General features: G+C 33.0%; 1 protein-coding gene across 7 annotated transcripts in view; it reads right to left on the bottom strand.

Moving 5' to 3' along the window:
* The window catches only part of RFX3 (regulatory factor X3), a 254,136-nt gene that overhangs the window by 115,934 nt on the left and 113,238 nt on the right, over nucleotides 1–24,964 (bottom strand). For all 7 annotated transcript variants that reach the window (XM_023521268.1, XM_023521263.1, XM_011376666.2 and 4 more), the window contains one exon: nucleotides 24,222–24,346. In XM_023521268.1, the coding sequence (XP_023377036.1) occupies nucleotides 24,222–24,338 (117 nt within the window). In that variant the 5' untranslated portion in view covers nucleotides 24,339–24,346. The remainder of the gene's footprint in view (nucleotides 1–24,221; nucleotides 24,347–24,964) is intronic.

Here is a 24,964-nt window from a genome sequence, read left to right as displayed (position 1 = left end):
TTCTGGGTATATTAGAAAGGAATATGAAAGAAAAGAAAAAGCATAAGAGAAAAACTAATTTCTTCAATAAGAATAGGTTATGGAAATAGAAATCATAAACCTAAAACTATTTTTTTCAGTCATGTTTTAAAAAAAATAAACAAATTATATGTCACAAGACTATTTAATAAATCTTGCCAAGAAAAAATTCTACAAATATTTTGAATGTTCAAAGTAATCTGCAGGTAAAGGATGTTTATACTTAAGAATCACAGAATCACAGTGAACAAAGAGCAAGATAAGTAGCAGGACACGATGGGAAAAAAACATTACTTAAATTCTCTCTCATTTGAGCTTACTGAGAAAAAATAAGAAGTTCCCCTATATCTTTAGCATTAATTTACAAAGTTATTCCTGAGATATTCAATGATAACTACAAAATTCCTGTTTAATCACAAAGGAATGGTAGCTGTTCTACTTCAAAGAACGTGATGGATGTGAACTGCTGGGAAACAGAGTATTTATTGTTCACTTAAATGACAGAACTCATTTTATGTAGAAAACTGATTTTGTTTGCATACACTGTAAATTCACTCACTGGCCCTGTGTTAGTTGACTCTCTCATTTAAAAACCATGCAGCTTCTTCTATTCAGAAACACTCAGATTTTTAGATATACTTCTCTTAAAGCAGACTTTAAGTAAATAAATGATGCTTCTAGCACATTCAAATCCAATAAATATCATGTCTGCTTCTTCAACATGGCTAGAGTTAAACATGACACTTAAGTTTTATAGGAATTATTTACTAAATCTATGTAATTGCTATAGGCAAAAATTGTTAGGAAAGTGTAACTATTATTGTTACACTTAGACTTCAAGTAGAATCATATGAATGCAAATGTGGTGGAAAGTAAGGTCCTAGCTCACTCTCATGCACTTCTGACCATATGAAAATAAGGAAATCAATTGGGAGTGAACTAGTTCAATAAATCATCCTTAACAGCCTGTCATCTATCTCCCCCAAAATACCTAACTAGCATCAAAGAGCAGAAGCTATTTGGAAGAGGTGAAGCATGTTTCCAAAGTCAAGAGAGGAAGTATTTCTGGGAGCAAGGATGTGACTCAGAATGGATTTAGTTTAGAATGATTTCTCAGTGACAAATTCAATGGATATTATGTAAAATACATAAATCTATTTTTGTGAATCAAAAGGAACCACGTAACAACTACCTCCTACAAATGAGGAACATTTTTTATCATGATTACAACACTGTCTTAAACATTATTTCCCTGGAGGTCCAGCAGGATCCACCAATACTGAGATTATACTAAACTAAGTAATAATTTCTGGGGAAAGGAATTCACTAATACTCTGGCGACCAGAAAGAACAAATGAGTTATACCATCTTGCTGTAGTATTAGGAGAGGTCTTCAGAGCAGGAGGCTCCTCTAGTCTGTCTGGTAATAAATAAAACTACAGAAACATAAAATATCAATAAATGTAAGCAGCATATGAAAAGATCTCACTCTGCATAATACTAACTTTTGCAGACTCCAGAATGACCATCAGAATATGCACTTTACACAAATTTCCTGGTGAGAATACATAGATGCAGATTCATATTTTCTCCCAGTGTCTATGATAATGAAGCACATTTACGAGAGAGTTGAGTTCCTAAAGGGAGTGGGGAGAGTGCTGAGAATTAAGAGAATGAACTATTAAATTTATGTGTTGGTAGCCAAAGCACTGTAATCTAAACAACAGAACTTTTTAGTTACATATGATTGTTACACTAGTGCTAATACTATCATTAATGGTGATATGCAATATTATTTCATTTGTTTCTCACAAAAATCCTTAGATGAAGTAAAGATGGTTGGCATTTTTATCTTCATTTTTATAAATGGTAACTTAAGTATAAAGACATACTGACAACCCAAAGACATGGTGAGAGGCAGCAGTAATTCCATGTCTTTTGACTCCAGTACTAGAATTCTTTCCATAATACCAGTGTTTCCCCAAATGTGGAATTAATGATATTGGTGGAACGGAGACAAGGCATTAGATAACTATAAACTACATGCTTCTAGAATTTAATTCCATTTTCAATCCTCTTTCAATCATTCTGACATGTCAAGAAAGGTCTCAGTCTTTACCACTTGTGACAATAATCTCATTTTTTAAAGGAAAGTAAGCCTCAGTGTCAGTTTTTGTCAAGCAAGAGCAGCTAGCCAAGTCATATATTATTTCATTTTTAGGCATTTAATCTTATGTTTATCTTCTATTTATGTTAAGGGATACTAGTTTTTCATTTTAGATATAAATATAAGGTTTTCTTTTAAAATTAATTCATTTAAGTAATTTTATAGAAAACTATTAAGTAAAAAAATAACTATATAATGGACTTTGGATAAAAAAAAATCATGAGGCAGTTTGCTGAACATTTGAAAATACTGTGCTATCATACACTAAAAATCATACTCTTAATAAAGTCTCACCAAAAGACTTACCACTTTAGAAAGCTTTACATTTCATATATTAATTAAAACAAAAATAGTTAGTTCATTGTATCAACTTATTAGTCACATAAACACATAAAAAAAAGGATAGCGGCCATAATACGACCATAGCAAGGGTCAGAAGCCAATTGTTGGTATATCATCTTTTTAGCAATATACTATTTTATTTATCCTGACTTTTTTATAATAAACGTTATATATAAATACAGTTTCATAAGATTCAAATAATAAAGAAATAATCAGAGTAACACGTGATTGCCTGCCTCCTGCTTCATACTCACACTCACTTCCTGCTATCCCTCTTCTAGGATATAATGATTAACTGCAGGATGGCATGTATTCTTCCAGTCCCCTATCAATTAATTCACCTTCATGTGTATATCTGTCTCTGTCCTAAGCAGGAGAGTTACCACTAACTGCAACAACAGAAAACCCCCAAATTTCAGTGCTTTAACCTCTAAGTGACCTAACAGAGGCTGCAGTAGGCCCCACTCCACATGGTGACTTAGAGACTCTAATTTACAAAGGCTCTACCATTTCTTAGTTTTATCATCCTTGATATATGTAGCCTTGTAGGATTTGAGAGACTGTAGAAGTGGAACAATAGCTCCTAAATGCCTTGAATGACAAATAATACCTCACTTTTACTTATAATCTATTACTCAGAGTATAACACAGGGTTCCAATCTAAATACAAGGAAAAATACATAGGTGAACACTGCATGTCTCTGATACAATTTTTTGCTGGAAAGTACATATATGAACAAGATGAAAGATGATGTGTTTTCCTGCTACTTGCTTTTCTTCACTTAACAGTACATATTAGAGCTCTTTCCAAATGTATGTCAGTCTGCATATATATGTTTGCACAGATATTTTTATTAGTTTCATAGTATGCCATAGAATAAATAAAGCTTAACTTATTTAACCATTCCACTATTGGTGAACATTTGGGTTACTTTTTTTCTATTATAAAAAGGTGCTATAAAGAAGAAATGCATCTGTTTTTTATCAAACATTCTATGGGGTTAGTCCTCTCTATATGTTTACTGGCCATTTGTTTTTCATTTGTGAATAGTCTATTCTTATCTTTTGTCCACTTATCTATTGCACTGTCTTCCCTTAATAATCTACAGGATTTTGTTAAACATGATGAAATTTTTATTCCCATTACTTCATGTCTTTTTTTCTTTACTTTTGTTTATGGTGCTTATTAACTGTTACCTGGCAAAATATATCAACTTTCTTAAAAATATATCATTATTCTACATAAAATGATGTTCCCCTTCCTAAGATTATGAAATAATATTCTCTTGTTTTTTGTCTGTATTTGTTTTGTAATTGTAAAATTGACTAGCTTTATAATCTATTATGGGTAGTAAGATAAAGCACACCTTTAGTTTTCTTTAAACAGATACTCAATTTTCCTCAACACCATTTATTATACTATTTTTTTTTTTACTTGGAATGATATGTATATCGTGAACTAAGTTTTCACTTATACATAGATCTGCTTATTTATTCCTGCTCTGTAATCACTCAGTTTTTATAGCTTTGTATTTTCTGAGATTAGGTAGAACAAGTTCTCTCCACTGCTACTGCTTTTTGCTTAATTTTCTTGGCTATTCTTCTGTATATTTTTTTCCATGAAGTTGAGAATCAGCTTTTCAACTTTCAAGAAAACCCTGCTCGTTATTTTAGTAGATTAAATTAAATTACGCATTTGCTTGGGGAAAAAAAAAGAATTCTGTGAAATACTGAGTCTTCTCATCCATAAGCATAGTAGTCTCACCAATTATTCTTTGTAGCAAAAATCTCATTTTAAAATTTAGGCCTTCTTTATGGCATTTCACATGTGAGTTATATGCTTCACTCTGGCTCACTGGTATGCATGAGCTTTAATGAAGATTGATGCTACATATCAAAGTGATGTGAGAGGCAGAATTCTAAAAATCCCCCCTACCGCCCTCAGATACCAAACCTTCATCCCTGTAACCTGTGAATATGATGAGATATCTCTTTTGTGATTATGTTGTATTATATGGCACAGTTGAACTCAAAATAAAGTACGACTGATCTAGCCCTCATGTTCAGTAAAGTGCTTCTCTGGCTGGTGGCAGAAGAGTCAGACAGCCAAACCAGAGAAGGTTTCAACATATCATTGTTGCTTTGCAGATGGAGGGGCCACAGGAGAACTAATGTGGGTGGCTTCTAGGAGCAGAGAGCAGACCCCAGCTGACAGCCAACATGAAAACAGAGACTTTAAATTGTATAACTGAAAGAAGGAAATGAAGTCTACTAACAACCTGAATGAGGCTGGAAGTGAATTCGTCCCCATCTCTATATAAAAGCCCAATGAAGCAGACACCTCAATTTCAGTCTTGTGAGACCTAGAACAGAGAATCCAGTCGAGCCCACTCAGATTGCTGACCTACAGAAATTGCGAGATAATAAATGGGTGTTATTTTAAGCCACTAAATTTGCTGTGATTTGTTACACAGCAGTAGAAAACTAATCCAGAGAGACTCCAAAGCTATGGTCACTACCATCCTCCAACTCTACAGATTTCAGGATTCCCAGGGAGAAGGAAAGATATATACTCAACCACTTCCCTTTTCCTTCCTTGTACTCTCACTGATATTCCCTAAATAAGGCTGACGTATATACCAACCTAATCTTTAATTTACTGCTACATTTTAAGATTTTAAGGAAATGAAAGGCTAATTCTTCTTTGAAAAGTTTTAATATTTAAGATACAGAGTAAATGAAGAAAAATAAAGAACAAAAAGGAATCTCAAAATGATTGGGTAAAGCATCTAATGAAATTTTAGGAGAATAATAACTATTATCAAACCCTAGAACACAAAATCTAGTTCATAAGAGGTCAAGATATATACGGTAACCAGAATTCTTTCAGTATTTTATCTACATATATGCATTGACTACATGTTTAAAGGAGAATACAGTATTTTGGTAAAATAATTAATCAACAATCTCAATTCCACTAGTATAAATTGCTCCACTGTTCACCTTTTGACTTTAAGTGAAAATGCAACTTATTACATATGTTAAATTTCCAAAACTCTTTGTACTCTAAGAAATGTCAAATTATTTATACTCTGAAATTAGTTTAGAGAAATTTGAACTGATGTATAGCTGAATTATATAATTTTTAAAAATATACCCTGAAAGAAAATTTACAATGGTACTTGATGACAAAAGTGAAAATAAAATAAGCTTCACTATTTTTGCCATTTGCATTCTTCTCTATTATTTGAATCCTTTTAAATAAAATATATTGCAAGTAGCACTTGTATACAATTTTTAAGACAAAGGAATAAGGTAAAGCAAGAAAAAAGTTAAGTACTGATTATGAAAGATTATGATTTCAATTTCCAGAGAATTGAGAGCAATATACTAAGATTTAGAATCTGAAAAAAATCAATAAATGAAGTAAAAACAGAAAGAGTAGAAATATTTAAAATAAGGAAATAATGCAACATGGAATCATTATTAGCTACTTTTAGAATTACTAAAACAATGTAACTTTTAAAATTATTGACCTGTGCAATGCTGCTCATCTCAAAACTCCAATTTCTAAGAAATATAATCAAGAGCATTATAACAAAAGACCTAGGACCCAGTAACTTTCTTGAAGCTTTGACAGATGGTGCTATCAGGATGATGGACGGGGATCTTATTTCCTTAATTGATTTATTTTGTTGTCTCCATGGTTTTCAACTCAGTATACAAAAGGTATTATGAATCTAACTACCAAGGTGTCCTTGCATATTGGGAGAACAGGTTTTGCAGTCAATTTGACAGTTGCTGGGAAAGCCCAGCCACCTAACATCTATTTCCCCACCTACTCACCAAACTGCCTAGAAACTCGCAATAAAAAATGATTTCTTTGAGATAATACTTTGTCCATTCCTAAGAACTATAGTTTATAATTTAAATTTCATACTTTGTCATCCATTTACATCTTTATAACTACCACCCTGCAAAAACAATTCTAGTTCTGATGTAGAGACGAGAATTTTGTTTCATAAGTAAAACCCTCACGAAGGCAGAAATAATGTCTATTTCCTTCTTTATCATCTATCACAATGCCTAGCACTTAGTAAATCCTCAATAAGAATTTGACGAAGAAAAGGAAGCAGGCACAAATTGAAATTCAACAGCCAGCTCTGTGATGCCAAGGAACAACATGAACAAAAAATTGCACAGGCAAAAGGCATGCCAGAGTAGGAAAATGTAAAGAGAAGAGGGTAGTGAAAGGAGCAGGAAAAATTCAGTTCTCATACTATTCTTATATAAAGCCATTTTACTTTTCCTTACTTCGCGAATTTCTTATTTAATAGCTCTACCCATATGCTATTTTAAAGAATAAAATTAATTGGAATGGTAGAAAAAGTTCTACCTAAAAGGACTACCTTTTAGGTAGAAGTAAAAAGTTGGGGCCCTGTAAGCACTGACAGCATATTATATAACTATTGAGATGAAGAATACTTTTACACTAGTAGAAGCAAAAATATTTTGAAGCCAAGGACAAATGACTAAAGATATGGATCACAAAAATGGCTGATAACTAATTTGGAGCTGAATTAATAACCAAATGAGTTTACAGACAAGTGTTTTTTTAGATGGCCAAAAACATTTTAAGTGATCTCTAGAAAGTTATCCAATGAATACATGTAGGCTATATGTAGGGTTCTATTTGATATTAATCCTAATTACAAAATATTTATGAAGTTAAACGTGAGAGCATTAAAATTACTATATATTTTTAATTATTGATTTTTAGAATCATAGTATCAATATTCAGTCTTTAAATTTAATCGGTCATCCAAAACAGTCTAAAAATAAATTGTCAATTCTTTCACTTCAAATTCTTCTATGTGGTACATGATTTTTTTTTTTTTTTAATAAAACAAAACCTATTAATATGTAATCTGTGAAACAGAACAGTGCTTCCTTCTAGGATTGGTGGTGCGGGGAAAAGAGGGCAGAGATGGACTGGGAAAAACACAGGAAACTTTCTAAGGTGATAAAAATGTTCTATATCTTGATCAAAGTGTAGGTTATAGAGATACAATCACTTCTCACAACACACTGAACTGTGTCACTTAAAACCTGTATGACTCACCAGAAATAAATTGTAGCTCTCTAAAAAATAAAAGGTAAAAAATATATATAAATTATTTCTGCGTTTCTCTACTATTATAAAACATATTTATAGAATGCAATTAATTGCAAACTGAGAATTGATGCTTTATTTTACAATGTCCAGAAAAGTAATTAACTGGTGTGTGTGTGTGTGTGTGTGTGTGTGTGTGTGTGTGCGTGCATGCGTGTTTTAGGGGGAGAGGTGGGTATTTCCTCCAGAAAAGTGAAGCAGTAATTTATTAAGTTTCTCATAATGATATATGGCCTCAACAGTATGATAAAACATCTGTGGGAATAATGACCAGGAAAATAATTAAACAAAGATTTTCAAATTATTGCTTTAACATAAAATGAATCCTTTTTTTAATGAAGCCAAATAATTACTGAATTAGTTGACTCTGCTTAAGGGAAAAACTAGTTAAAGGCAAAGTCATTCAATTTATTTGCTATTGTATACATATCACAGTAACGAGATATTATTAGTTGCTATCAAGGTGAGTTTCTAAACATCAGTTGCCTGTTTACAATGCCAGCAGTTCAGTATTTTTTTTTTTTTTTTTTTTGCCATGGAGTTAATAAGACAAAGCAAATGAATTTAGATACTTACAAAATAATGTTACAATTCAATTTCTTTAGCAGCACAGTTAATTCATATTATTTAATTTTAACTTTATATTAGAGCAAAGTATTTGGGATTAAATCAGTGTTTCCACTTACACAGCTCTAAAATACTATATAACTATCACATAATTGATGTAGATATGCTGTGCTTTTGAGATAATTTCAGTAAACTGTATAACTAAAATCATTTAAATTGCTATTCAAATGATGATAAATTATTAATAAATTATGAAGTTTTACATTTGGCCAGAAATTTACATTATATAAGATTTCAATAAACGTATTATCTTGAAAAAACAGTTATGGAAAATAGGCTCATCAACTTAAGTAAGATGAAGGGAAGCTGGAGAAAGTCCAGGAACAACTAATAAAAATTACTAGATGATTGGGAAATGACTTAACAATGAAAGTCTAAAATAATTTAGGTTAGTAAGGAATAGAAGACTGGGGCAGGAATTAATAAGTCTTTATTCAATTAGATGAAGTAATATTATGCAAACAGACCCTCAGTACTCTCTGCCCATTGAGAAAAGGATCTAAGAAGATAAATGCAAGTAGCAAACAGATCCACGTTTAGGCACCAAGAAAAATTTGCCATTTCAAGACTTTAGAGAGTAATAACAAAGATAGCTGTAAAATGCATATCTCTGAAAAAATATCACTGAAATAGAAATTACCAAAAGTAGTCATTCTTGTAACACATATGTAGCATATGCGGCACTGTGTATGCCAGGTCCACACATGCTCGCCCTTATCACTTTAATGGACACTGGTCTAGCTTTACACTATAGCACCTCTTTTGCTTGAGAAATTTCTCAGACTTTTAACATACTATTGACTTTTAACATATATTTGCCCACCTGCACATCAGCCAGAAATGTCAGGAAATAACTCCCTGCATGAGTAGCCCTCTGCCAGTGACTAATCAGAGTCTACATAAATACCCTAGGCTTCCTACCCTCTCAGGTGGGATAACTCCTAAGATTCAGCATAACATTGGCCCCAGACTGTCCCAATATGATCCATCTCCAATTATCCACAGTGGTAATTTATATAATATTAAAATCTCTATTAGATAAAATCTTTTCCCTGTCTCACTTCTCAATATCTTATTGTCATTTATAAGGATTATTTCCCAAATAAACTACCTGCATAAAATCTTTGTATCAGCTTTTACTTTTTAGTACCTGAACTAAGGCGCATTATGTGCCATTCCAATGTACCACTCATCTTTTCACATACTACATAGTTTTAATGGTTTCCAAATTTTTGAATTTCTTGAAAAACTTTTATAACAAGAAATGGAAAACTAGTATATTCCATCTTTTATTATTATAATACACTAAAAATAAATAATATCAAAAGTTATTTAATACTAGCCGGCTATTGTTGCCTGTTATCTATGAGTCTGAATCCTGCTCTTTTGTTTTAGTATGTATGTGGGAGTTGGAGAAGATCAGCAAATATTTGTGTGGTATTACAGATATGCTAAACTAAACTGATTTTGTTGATTACTTCAGTGGGTAACAGAGAATGCACGAAGAAGTAACTTCCTCACTCTGTTATTCAGTTTCATTAGAGCTCCTTCCCAGAACTACCTGAAGTCCATCTTACTGTCTTAGACCACTTAAAATCACTTCACATTCCAATGGGATACACAAATTCCACACTTCAGAAATTACTGAGCTACAGAATAGAAAACTCTGAAAAAGCTAATTCATAATCTTACTCAGGAAAAAGTATAAGAGATCTCTCAAGATTTCTTTGGCTCCTATATAGTTTCAGAATTCTCTATTAAATAGAGAGTTAGGAATTCTAGTCTTAATTTTCTGTGTGGCTATGGCAAAGTCACTTCATTTTTCTGGGCCTCAGTTTTCTCAGCCTTAAAGTAAAAAGTCAAAATAGATCCTTATTTTCTCTTTTGTTCTCCTCCTCGCTGCTTCAGGAATAAGGTGGGGCAGGGAAGGGGGGGTGGGGAGGAGGTGAAGCTATAGGTTTCCCAGTCCCATTTCTTCAAAGCAGCTCTACAAATATCAGTTTTACATATAGACCTGTTTGTGAAGGAGGAGGAGAAAAGAGGAAGGGAGGGAGATGGGGAAAAGAGAGAGAGACGTTGAGAGAGAGAGAGAGAATGAGAGAGGAGACAGGAGTAAGAGGAGAGAGGAGTAGGTGGAGAGATGTAAAGGAGGGGGAGGCAGAGGAGGAAGACTAGGAGGAGAGAAAAAAAGAAACTGATTTTTACAAATACAGGTACTACCTTGAACTTACTAGGATGGCTACTATAAAAAAGAGAAAATAATAATTATTGATGAGGATGTGGAGAAATTGGAACCCTTGTGTACTATTGGTAGGGTTGTAAAATGGTGTGGCCACTAAGGAAAACAGTGTGGCTTAAAATAGGATATACCATATGATCCATGAATTCATTCCTGGGTATATACCCACAAGAACTGAAAACAGATATTCAAAGAGATACTCCCATGTTCATATAAGTTCTATTCACAATAGTGAAAAGGTAGAAGCAGCTCGAGTAAAAATAAAGGTTAAAAAACATGGGACCAGATGACCTTTAAGATCTCTTTCAGCTCCAGAGTCTTTGAATTAGCATTAACAACAATTATGTAATTTATCATGGTAGTGATGATACAAGGTCCATGAACAAAATTAGAAAAAAGTTATTTATACCATAAATATTATTCACAGTATTTGCAGCATGTGTATTCTAATCATTAATCTCTATAATCCAAGGAATGAGCTTCAGCGACTAACACTTATTCATGTTCTCTATAGAGAGTCACTTAAACTACTACCTAAATCTTGGAAATCTTACAGCCAAATAGAAAATTCTGCAGATTTAAGATTACTATTAATCTCTCAGCAAAGCTGTAACCAAAGCTGTTATCCTCACCTTGAATGCCATTGATTCCCAGTAAGAATGAAGGGTAGTTCCCTCTGTGCTACTACAATTTAATATTATAACACTCTCATGATCAAAACTGTGTCAGGATGAGCTGTATGTGTCTCCCACTCTACCCTGATTCTGAGTCTCAGTGAGTAGGACCTCCCATGCTATAGCTCATTTGTCTTGTCCAGCTGTCTGTCCATAACACACTGCAACCACTCTGATTATTAAATTGATTTGAATTAGCGTCTACTCAGAAATTCTGAGGTTTTTCAATACAAGCTGAAGAGAATTTTTAAAATTAAATAAATCAACTCATCATTTTGTGTATAATTCTATTTGTTTCTTTTTTTACCAAGTACATATAACCTGACCAAAGTTAATTTATCATGATTAAATTTTCTCTTCTCTTATCCTCCTTTGTTTTAACTTAAAATAAAAAAAAAAATTACTTGAACTCATTTAAGTGTGTTTTAGAAGTCTATTTAATTGGACACATATTAGGTATTTATTGGTTTAAATGAAAGTAGAAATGGAAGAATAAACTATAAATAGGCAAAAATATAGATGGCCAATAAGCACATAAGATGCTCAACATCATTAGTCATCAGAGAAATGCAAGTTAAAACCACAATAAGGTACCACTACGTAACTTATTAACATGTTAACATTCAAAAACATTGACAATTCCAATTTGGTAAGTATTCTTCTTTGTTCCTACAGCTTCATACACACACAATTATGTATTCTTCTTTGTTCCTACAGCTTCATACACACACACACACACACTCCAGGTATTATCATTCTCAGTGCCATCTGTCAGTCTCTTTGACCTAACCTTAAAGTGCTTTATATCCCATATCTTAGCAAGCATAGTTCCTGGCAAAATAACTGATGCTTAATTAATGTTTGCCAAATGGGCTCCCATAATGCAGTTATGGAAACTGAAAGACAGTGAGGTTAAAGTAACTTGCTCAATACCATATATCCTGTAAAGTGGCAAACTTGGCATTCCAGCTCACTCACACTACTTAAATCAAATTCGAGTCACTATACCTTTAGCCCACCCACATTTCTAATATTTAGGGAAATATTACCACTGCTTCATAGGAGCAAGAGGAGAAAAAAATATATTCTTTAAAAAAAAGTATTTGAAGTGCTGCCAACCAAAATATAGGTATGATATAATTTAAGCTAAACATTAAGAACATTTTCTATATGTGAAATAAAATGTCTGCTGAGATCTATTAGCATTGTTAGTAATCTATGTTTGTATTGATTATTTAAAGAGTATGGGTTTTGTTTATCACACTAGGTAGCTTCTCTAGGTCATATTTTTTTCCTATACAGAGTTCCTCAACTTCTCTGATCCTCTTTTACTTTAATATATATTTTTAATATCTATTTAAAATAACTGAAGAAACACTCAGTTTCTATGCAATATATTTGTGAAACTTCTGGGAAAAAATTAAGAGTAATCATGACTTTTAAATTTATAACTGTTTACCAGATCAGTAAACCACAGGCGACAAACACCTTAGTGAACTTCAATGTCAAGGTAAAGCCTTAAAAATAACCATAATAAAAATGACAAACTTATTTGTAAAAAGGCTTCGCTTAGAATAATTGTTATCAAGGGTCATAAACAGGGCAGTACTCAATGGTCTGGTCAGTCTTATAAGAATCCAGAAAAATTATTATTACTGGGAACTAAAATTAGGTTCATTCAAAGTAAAATTTACTTATTTACTATCACTTTACAAAAATATTATACCTTTTTATTTAATAAAAAATCTATGTTATACCTCCTGAACCATTTGATAATTAATATGTTGATTATAAAAAAAAATTTGGATGAGTTTAACTTTTTAAAGAATTCTATTCAATTGGTGGATAAATCTGGTTTTCCTCAGAGGTTGGGATGGGAATGATTGTCTGGGCCATTATGCTATCGGATATATATTGCTATTAATTAAAACAAAAATCAAAGCCACAAATTGGCTAATGATCTTTGTTGAGTATAATACCTAATTTCTGATACTTCTGTCTTTTTTTCTTGAGAATAATTTAGTTTGCAATTTCTAGCAACCAATGTTTAGTGGTCCCCAATTTATTATACACATCTATGTTTTTAAAGGAGTTTTAAATGTGTCACCAATTTTTTATTGTTTGCTTTATGTGTTATTCAGGTTTATTATTCATTCATTCATTTATTATCTTGATAATAATTATCAAGACTGGAGAGTTAATGGAGAATGAGGAGAGAACTACACAACAATCTCAAAACTGATTTTCTCTGGACATTTTTCTTTCCTTCTTTTTAACTTTGATTTGCTGAGGTGAAACAAAAGAAATTTAAATTTGGGATACTTTTTTGAGGAACTCTTGTGGCTTAGTATAAGGCAACTTTCAGGTTTTATTTATTTAAAGATATAATAATAAGTAAATACCCAAATCTATTGAACACATATTAGGGTTATTAAGCTCAAGTTAACAAACTTAAATTGGTAAGATTATTTACTTTTAAATGTTTTTTCTTTTTATATAATTTCAGACTTCTAGAAAAGTTGCAAGAGTTATACAATACAGTCTCAGATATCCTTTCCCCAGATTATCTGAATGATAACATTTTACTATGTTTATAATTTTTCCATTTTTTTTTTTAAAAAAGGCTTTATATTTGCTGATGCTCATATTTAGGGCTTGAGTTCAGAAGAGGCTTCAAGAAATTCAAGGTTCATAAGTTTTTATTTGCTAGTTATTTTACTCAAATATTCTACATGCTCTTGTTTGCTTCACTACGTTTTCTTGTGGAAATTCTCAAAAAACGCCTTGTGACTCACAAAGCTAAAATTAATCTTTCTTGAAAGAAAATATATTATGTTCTTTGCCATGGGACTGCCATGTTTAGTACTTCTATGTCAATGCACTTAATTATTTAATAGTTTATCTCATTACAATTCATCTGACTGCTTTACCTCTGTAGGGTAGAACTTAAGAGCTCAGGCTCCGAAGCCAAAAGACTTGGGCTTGACTCTTGCCTACAAAGAAAGATGATGGCTGAAGAAAGGTATATTAGTTTAAACATCAGGTTTACTATTAGCACTGAACTATTAGTCAGCCAGGACAAAGAAGGCAGCTCTTTTGCTCTAAATAGGAAGTCTATTGGCTAACAAGAGCTGTATGTAATGAAAATGAACCATCAAATTCTCTGCTGAAATAACTTTGACGGATGTCAACAAGTCTTTAAAGAAAAAAAAGAGGCATTACATGTGTGTTTATTTCTAATTATCAGCCCTGGATAAAAAGAAGGACAAAATGATCATTTTTCAGGAATAGAAAAGATATATGTTAAGTGTTCACGGAATTAATTCTGATATGCTGGTTTGGTACAGGTATCAAGCTTGAAGAATTTTGATGAACAATTCTTTTTGCTACAAAAAAGTCCAAGAGAGGTGATTCTCAAACTGCGTTCTATATATCCCTAAAGGTTCCACAAAAGTATCTCAGGAGCTGCTGTCAAGGGTAAGAGAAAGCTAAGTGGACAAACTCCAAGGTCCACCAAGTCCTCTCTACTACATAAACATGATAATTCAGTCAGAGCTCAGTTTTTTATTATTTAGTATATCCCTTCAATACATATGGAGCACCTACTATTTGTCCAGCATTTACTGGTACCGTGAAAGAAGACTTTGAAAAAAAGTCTTCTTTTAAACAGAAAATACAAATAGGTCCCACTCCCAAAAGTAATGCAATATCAACTCCACACATGTACATTTTGTAATTATTGCCTCAGGGTATACTCCTCAAATATAAGCACAGGCTGTCAAGGCCAAATGACTATTATAAAAAGCTAGTAATTTAAATTCTTTGAGCTCCAATTTCCTAGCCCATAAAATAATTTATAGTCTTCACAGGTTGTTATAACATTAAGAAATAATAAGCCAAACGTCAACACAGGAAAATGGCACACTATAGGTGCTCTGAAGATGGCAGCCACTATTATTATGATTCGTTGCTTCAACTGGATTTCTGGCCAAAAATAGTGGACTTCAAAATGAGAGTTTTTATTGAAAACTTAAAACCTTATGTTGCCTGACCAGTAGCCACTTAACATGAAGAAGCCGTTTCATCTTTCACCACTCATCCCTCTCATTCTCTCCTCCAGCCATTTTGACTCTGTGTCAGTTTCACAAATCCACCAGTTTCTCTGTCACGCCAGGTTTTCACACAGGCATGCATGCACACACACATTCTTCAGAAAGTACTTCCTTTTATTCCCATACTGGTTACCTCTATTCTTCAAATCTTAGCTTAAAAGTCACTTCCCCTAGAAAGACTTCCTCGATCAGCTCAGACTATAAATAACAATTCTTATTTGAACCTTAAGTTTCGCTTTCTTTCAGATACTGATGGCAAACAGGCAGCTAAAAATTGAGATTATACTGAGAGTGTATTTACAGCAGAGCTAAAGAATTCCTGTGATTTGCTTAGGCAAAGAGGGCAGGTACTCTGTTTAAATTATGTTCCAACTTATTGAAATTATATATAAACAGAAGTACCAGTTATCCTAAAGTTTTCTACTTTCTACTCATGTTAAATATTTTATAGGACAAATTGAACTTTCTAAGCAAAAAAAGTACAGATGTTGAAACTGATAGTGTGATAAACAAATCGGATATTCATAGGAAACATATCTCTAAGAATGAAATTATGGAATCAACTAAAATAAGTCAATACAACTAAGTGATTGAGAAGAAGAACATTTTCTTCAATTCAGTGGTGGAGGTGCTTTGGAATAGTTAAATTAAATGAAATAGTTTAAGTCTCTTCTAACTAGAAGTCCAAATTCCAATCAGGCTAGCTAAGCTATTAATATATTATTCTCACCTTAACTTCCTAAAATCTTATATCCTACCCCAACATCACACTTGATCCAAAATTATTTTATTTCATTATCTGAATAAAATACTGGAGGTATTCCTGATCTTTATTGAGAAATCTGGCATTTTCTCTAATCACTATGGTGATAGCACAAAGTGCCTATCCAGGATAGAGAAAACCAATACTGCCCCTTGAGGTCAGACCAAGTTAGTGTGCATTCTGATCCAGAGCCTGAGCCTCCATAACTCACAATCCAGAGCAATACAAGGAAGAACCAGAGGTTTTTGCTTAGTAAAGAAAATGGAAGCAACCTTTTCTAAGACTATAATGGCTACAGAAGATGAGTTATTTGAGAGTGAGTGCAAAAACAGAAGACCACAGGCCAAATCTTATATTAAAGATCAAAAACTCCCAATATTAGAGGAGTCAGATAATATTAGTACAACTACTACTAATAATATAACAATCAAAATAATAATAGTGAAATAATAAATTTATTAATTTATTATATACCAGGTACTATCTAAACTATTTCATATTTGTAGCTAAGTATAAACTAAAAATTATTGTTCCTATTTGATACATGAGGAAATTGAACCTCAGAAAGGTTAATAATTCATTTAAAGTCACATAAGTAGAAAGAGCCAGGGCTGGAATTTGAATTCATACCTTCTAACTGTAAATCTCACGTTCAACCTCTTCAAAACCTGTTTTCTTTGATGAAGTAGTCCTCAAAGAAATAAAAGGAGAAGCCCACAATCCATGGAAGAAGAGAAATATATGATAGTCAACAATATCAAGTGTTGAAGAAAAACCCAGAAAGATCCTAAGGAATACCGTTAGATTTTGCACTGAGCAGAGTTCACAGTATCTATAATTGTATGGGTAGCATCCAAATTTCATGGAATAAGAAGTAGTTGGACAAAAGGGAAATGTAACAGACAAGTGTAGATGTCTCTGTCAAGAAAACTGGCAGCAGGGGACTACATAAATAAATATGTCGGCTGAAGAGGAAAAAGTATAACTGTACTAGGGAAGGGACAGACGTAAAGATATCACAAATGGATTATCTGACCAAATCTCCCACAACACTGTTCTCTCTTCCAGTTTGTTTTCCTTCTCAACTCCAACTTCTCCTTTGGCATACAACTCAAAAGTCATATCCTTGGGGATGACATTACTAACCCTTATTCCCAAGAACAATCTCCGTCTTTACTCCTAAGGCACTTTGTATCCATTCTATAACAATATCTCCTTCAAAAGTTATCTTCCTATGATCAGGTACCATGTCAAATTACCTTTGAAACCCTAGCATTTAATGCAGTGCCTGGCAAATACCTCTTAAAATATGTTATACTAAACTGATCACAGTGATCTAACTCCAAATGAGAAAATATTTTTAAAGTCACTTAACAAATTCAAAGAATATGACTACTCAACTATTTAAATAGTAGAGCTCTTATTTTCACAAATATTCAGTAGAGATAGTCAACTAAAGGACCAACATATTGGATTGGTACAGCAAATTTTATTTCAATTGTAAATCAGCATATTCCTCTGAAACATCTTATTTTTTACATAGGATTTGAAAAATTAGTATTTCTCATTCTAAAAGTAATTATGCTCTTCAAGAACTAAAATCATTGTCTTTTGTTATTTTTACAAAAAGACTTTCAACTGAAATTCATTTAAAAATGTAACCACATCTTTTAGAATGTCTGCCACGGTCTTAATTATAAGAACACTGTCCCCTTAGGAAACCAAGCCAATGGGAATCAAGCCCCAAGGAAGAGAAAACCAGAGAGAAATGTCTTTGTTTCTGTTGATTATATGAGATAATGGTCTCAAATGAAAGGAATTCTATTCATGTCCATCAAAGCTAGGATGCTCAGAAAGCAAACCTCTTGACCCTGAACAGAAAGGAAAGATGAACACAAGAATGACAGAGTGTACTACCTCACACTTAGCTCTCCAAACTAGCAAAGGGACCCTTTTAAGATAATATGTTCAAATTTTGATCCAATAGAATATTCTGTTATGGGTTTAACATACTATAGGAAATCTTTTTTTTTTTTCCTTAATCACTATCCATTGCTTACACCAAAATAACTTTTTCATGGGTATATTACCAATTATCAGGATTTCTTTCTGGTATACTACATCACGGGAATATGGCAAACAGAAGTGAGAACAGAAATGACCCACTGCAGAAGTCGTGGTCGAATGTGTGTATCTCAGGAGTAGTCATATCAAAGTTCAAGGAGTAGTCATATCAAAGTTCAACTCTTAAAATCTATTTCCTAAAGGTTAAGGCATTAAGGCATCATTTTAAAGATATTCTATGATCTATTAGAGAAGATTCATTTAACATTTACCCTTCTTGAAGACTGCCCTTTGCTTAGAACCTAATTGACAATTCTGGTTGGATTTGTTTCCCCCAAAAACTGTCACTTATCCTTTTGACCACAGGGATAATAAGCTCACTCTCCAGGATGTACTATAACTTATGAGGAAATGCTGACTATGTTATAGACTGATATTAATCAAAAAGAAATAACATAACCACATAACTATTCCATTCATTTTGATAATTCACATTATAAACAAAGAGTCACTGCCTAGATAGGTGATTTATATAAAAACAAAGGTTCTTATCTGAATACAATCTTGAAATGAGCTTTAATCGCATTAAGAAGTTTTGATGTTCCAATAATATACCAAAGACTCACTAGAAACAGATGAAGTCCCTGCACAGAAAAAGATAAAGACCACAATTTCTGATAATAAAAGAATTTGAACAAAGTTGCCAGCTTCTATAAAAAAATCTTTCTTTGGATTTTAAAAGAACCTCCTCAACCCAGGGTTCTACCGTGCCTGGGACATTTCGCTTAGAAGAAGCAATATAGAGACAACACACTAGCCCAGGTTGAAAGAAAAAATGTGTGCCACTTTGCAAGGAAAGGGGAAGATAGGCAGAGACAGTAGAGAGAGGAGAAACCGTAGTTTGGAAAGCAATTAAAACCGAGAAACTTGAGAGAGAGAGAGAAAAAAACTTGAGAGAGAGAAAAAACTTGAGAGAGAGAAAAAACTTGAGAGAGAGAAAAAAGTCTTGGAGCCTTTTTCAAGGTAGTTTAGAAATTATTTTCACTGTCAGTAGCATTTGTGGAATACCTGGAGCCCAAGATTAAAACAAGAAATAAAAATTCTGACTTTTGTCTAAGTTATACCTTAAAAAGAATCTAAACTGGCCAGCTATGGGAGAGAATGGAATAATAAAAAAGCATTTCCCTTTTTTCCTCTCCTGGATTTTTAATCCAGTTCTAGGGCAAGTAGGATCAGAAGACCTCTAATATTTACACATAAAATGATCAGTCTGAAGGATAATCTACAACAAACTAACAAATCACTAAAGGCAGGGGAAGGGAAAGGGAGAAGAGCTCTTTTCTAGTCAAAGTCTATAGTGACCCATTGGACAGGAAAATCTTCTTATAGAAATGATAGGATGACTAATTTCAAAATTTTAGTTTTTAATCAAGATACTGAACTTGAATATTTTTTTAGATTTTATTGAATAGGGCAACAATGGCAGTATTTGGAAGCTAAAACTCTATGGTGTTTTGTGAAATAATGAAAAAATACTAAAGATAGGAAATTTGATAAAGTATTATATAACAAGACCTTGTAATCTTTGCTCAGAATTTTCCACTCTTGAACTAGGAAAGGTGACAAGTTGGTTCTTGAGATTATATAGAATAAATAAAAAAAACACAGAAATAATTTTAGACTCAACATTTTATTTGGTACTTATTATACTAAATTAGAACCCTTAGGGCTTTGAAGAAACAGAACAATATAGGATCTTAAAATTTTCTGGTTTCTCAACTTTCCGATACATATATTACATATCTCATCATTAAAAATTTCAGCTGTAAGCTTTCTCTTAATGTCTATTTTGCCAAAGCAAGGACCCAATTAAAGTTGAATCAATAGAAGTAAACTACCTTGACATCAATGACATGATTTCAATAATAATCATGGGTCGGTGATAAAAGCTAGAAGCTTTTAAAGGTATCCAGTTTGAAAACTCAAGATGACATCAGAACATTAACAATACAAAGATTATAGACATGTTAGAGCAATAAACAATTACTATAGCACTAATCTTATCAGTTATAGACAATTTACATCCAGAAAGACGCCATTAGAATTCAACACAGAGCTTCAAACATAACACTGTACTAGAAAAAAATAAATTACAGAAGAGAAAAACATTTAGTTGACATAAAGAAAATAAGAGTTCTCCCTTTCTTTGCTTGGTGTAAGGGGACATAAGGTATCACCCGCCTACAATGTCCAAGAAGAAAGAGAAAACTTGAGGAATTGAAAAATATGCCTGTTGGGAATGACCCGCACAGCACAGTGCAATGTTTTCCAAAGTGTGGTCCATGTGTACACGAGAATATTTTTTATGAGGACATGAACAATGTGTGTGTATGTATAAACTTCTTTTTATGGCTGATGATACTGATTTTCCACTTCTGACAGCAATTTAACTTTTGGTTTTTAATACATGCAACTAATATAAAAAGTGACTCTATTTAAGAACCAAACAGACCCCCTCCATCAACTCCATGCAGGGAGGTGACTGGTCCTCCATGACTTGGGTGAAAGTTTGGAAGTTTATGCTTTTATTTAATGTCTGCACCGAGGAAGACCAAACACAAATGATACCATGTGAAAAAGAGACGTATTAAATGAATTAGTGCAAGAAACACCCAATTCCCTTTGCCTGCTTAGCTTCTACAAGCCCAGAGTCCACCTGCTAAGCAGGAAGCTGGAAATGTCTTCTTTAATAATAAAACTAGTTCAAGAAGAAAAACAAAGATAGTGATATCAGAGGGTCTCCAGTTAAAAAGCCCAGAATATGACCCTATATTGAAGTCAACAAGATCCACTCATGCATTCAAACTAGGCTTTTATCCCCACAATTTTAAATATGAATAAACACCCAAAGATTACCAGACATCTGAGAAAAACTTCTAAAATGAAACATAAACAACAAAAGGAGCTTGAAAGAAATAGACTATATAAAGAGAGAAAAATTTTAACAACTTAAAAAAATTAATATCTTTAGAGAGAGATAAAAATATATTATAATTGGGAAATGAAATATGATGTTATGAAAAAGGAACATAGAGGAAAGTTTTTAAAAGCTCTTGAAAATTACAATTATGATAGAAAAGTAATAGATAGGCTGGAAGATCAAACTGAAAGTAGAATGAGAAAGTCCAAAAAGTAAAAAAGGAGAAAGAAGAGTGGAGGTAATTATAAATGAAAAATTGAAGAAAAATTGAAGAACTGAAGAACATGAAGGTCCAGATTGAAAAGGACCACCAAGGTTCCAATACAATGTATGAAAATAGGCCCATATCAAGACATATCACCATGAATTTCAAGAAACTGGGATTTCCAACAGTCTATAAACTTTCGGAGAGAAAAAAATAATCACATAGAACACATATAAAGGATCAGAAATCAGAATGGTGTTTGACTTTTCCATAGCAGTCATGTAAACCAGAAGACAATGGAGTAATCCTTTCAAAATTCTGAAGAAAATTATTTCCGACCCAAAATTCTGTACCCATCAGCTACCAAACAACTGTGAAGATAAATATATTTGCTCTCAGACACATAAAAGCTCTAACATTTGTTATTTCTTAGGAAGTTACTGGAAGTTGTGCTCAAGGCAAATCCAGAAAGAGCTTAAAACATTGATTCAGGAAACAGGAAAGGCAAAAAAAAAAAAAAAAAAATCCAGCTGATGGAAAAAGGAGATCCTAGTATGGGAAGTATGGGAGCTGAGCAAAGGACAATCAATCCAGACTGAAGCTCTGAGAGGCTTCGTTAAGAAAACATATGGTCATTAAATCCAGGGAAAGTGAGTTTTCCAGGAAAGGAAGATAATCACAGCTTACTACATGGCTAGATTTGAATAGAATTTATATTTCTCTCTCTCTCTCTCTCTCTCTCTCTCTCTCTCTCTCTCTCTCTCTTTCTATATATATATATATATATATATATATATATATATACGTATATATATATATACACACATACACACATACACTGAGTAATGATATACCAAAATTAAAACAGAACTATTAGGCTAAAATGTATGAACTTGTGGTTGCTGTAGATCAAAAACTGCATATAGTTCAACCAGGATTAACAGAGGCCTAGGGGACGGAAATGATGTGTATATGTGTTAGGGGGAGGGTGTGTATGGTGTGGTAGGCACCAGAAAAGAGGAGCATGATAAGAATGCTTAAAGCTAAAAAAAATTAACGAACATTAAAAATAACTATTAGTTTTGGAGACATGGAGGTAAATATCAAAATAGGTAAAAAGAGGCAAAAGTTGTTGCCTTTGATAAGGTGTTCATGGGAGTAGAGGGAGGTTGAGGGCTGCTTTTTTTTAAATAACAAATCTGCTGAACTATTTGACTTTTTAGGCTAATTATAAACACTAGATAAGACCTATAGTGATTATCTTTTGATATCTAAATTCAATAAAAAGTTTTTTAAAAAGAGAGGGAGGGAGAGAGGAAGAATGAAAAGATAGTCCAGGAGAGGGCCAGATATGGATATTACAGACATGCCTCAGGAGGGCACCTTCTGGAGATAGGAACACAATCTTCATCACAGTGTTGTTAGAGATAGTCACGTCCAAGGCCATCCTTCTTCCATAAATGAGACAAAAAACCAAACCAGAATGAGTGCAACTATTCAACATTTGCTTAATATTGATAGTTTGTTATCTTTCTAAAACTATATATAACACTGTGCTAATTGTTCTCTATTTGCTCTTTGGATTATAACCTTTTATGAATAATGTTTAGTCTTGAAATTGGTGATGACATCGATAATACCTTTAAAAACCATTTTGGAAAGACTCATTTTTAATGGTAAAAAAGAGAGAAAGAATAAGAAACATAACTAATAGATTAAAACATATGAAATTGTTAATTTTGTGGATCACAACTGCATATAGTTCAACTTAATAAACTGGAAGTACGAGTGTGTATGTGTGTTTGTGTGTGTGTGTGTGTGTATATGTGTGCATGGTAGAGACGAGAAAAAGGAATGTGCTACAATTTTTTTAAAAAATCACTTCAGATGTCTTTGCCTACCCTGAGAATCAAAGACCTTGCATAATTCTAACACTCTCCCTGCCCAGCCCACTTCTATCTCCCAAGAAGAATATAACCTTGAGTCCCTCTATCATTTAAGAAAAGATATCCCTCTCCTTACTTATAATTGTAAAAGCGACATTTGCTAAAGATTCTCCTGAATACTAAGAAATTACAGGCAAATCTTAAGTCTCAAGATAATGTTTTATGACATGATCTTTCTCACTTATTTTCTCGCCACGCTTTAGAAGAAATGACAGGCCAATGCATTCACGATCTACATACAGAACTATTAGCTGGCATGAATAGCATTATTTTGTCAGTATCTTTCCAAAACAAGCCAAGTGTTGAGTATGAATAAGCCCTGTAGTAAATGTGATGAGAAATTCATTCTCAATTTTTTAAAATGGGAAGACTCAGCTCTCCAGACCTTTAATTTAATTTTCATTAAACAGTATTTATCAGTCACCATAAGTCCCAGGCACTTTCTAAAACATCACAAAGGCAAAATCTCTGCTTGTAAGTTAAATCCATCTTCTCTTTATTAAGTACTACTGTGAGCCAACTATATAAAAATATGACTGCTGACATTTCAGTATGAAAGAAATAGTAAGTTGTGATAAAGAATAGGGAGGGGAGAAGAGTAGGAGAAAACCTACTTAGGGTGATCAAATTATAAACAAATGCTCTTTTTAAGAGTTAAGAGGCTCTTTCAGAGTAGGGATTACAGTTTGAGTATTTATCTTTGCATCCCTATAGGCTAATACAGAAAGAACTTGGCACATCTAGGAAATGCTAAAGAAATACTTGCTGAATTAACCTAAGAACTGAACTAGGCCTATCTTAGCATCCATTGTGCCAGAAAGTATAATCCAAATCATTTTTGGACACAGCTGTATTGAAGAGTCAGTATAATGAAAGGCACAGTGTCCTCTCTGAGAATAGCCGCTCCTTACCTGTTGTTGTACTGGTACTTGCTGTACCACCTGTGTAGGCACTGCTGCTTGACTAGCCACAGATGTCTGTAAAGTCACTGTCGAACCTGTGTCCGACCCGGTCTCTGATGTCTGCATGATGGTCTCTGAAATATATTAAAATAGAAATAAAGGTTAAAATGCTCCCTTTGCATGACTGGCAGCAGCACTGCATTTGTTCTTAATATCTAATACTGAGACTAACTTTCAAATCTCAGAATACCTCTTATCCCAGCATACCATCATGATATCCCATGCATATTTATAGCCATTTTGACCACTTTTAAAATACAGAAAATTATTAATCCACATTTTAAAAAATTCCCATTAGTACCTTTTATTATCCTCAGGCTATAAAGGTTGAACTTGATTGAAATCTACCTTCCATAGTTCTCATCTGTTACAAACTGTTTCAAGCACATTATAAATTATAGCCCAAAATTATGTCCAAATACTCAATTCTCAGAATTCGAACATTAACTGGACGCAAACATATCATAAACTATACTTTCTAGACACTTTTATGGACTATTAGGATGTCACCATAGGTGTACAATTTAGAATAAATTCTTTCTAAGGTCCTTTCCAACTAATCGCTGATCTACAAAAATTAATACATATCCAAATACCAATTGATATACCCTAAACTTATCCAAAGGATCAAGCTAATTTTCTCCTTCTGTGGTATGACACAGTAATAAAATCAAAGTTCAGTGATATTCTTA

The sequence above is a fragment of the Pteropus vampyrus genome, unplaced genomic scaffold (genome assembly GCF_000151845.1).
Source record: "Pteropus vampyrus isolate Shadow unplaced genomic scaffold, Pvam_2.0 Scaffold301, whole genome shotgun sequence".
Taxonomy (NCBI): Eukaryota; Metazoa; Chordata; class Mammalia; order Chiroptera; family Pteropodidae; genus Pteropus; species Pteropus vampyrus.
This window is presented reverse-complemented; position numbering and strand designations above follow the sequence as displayed.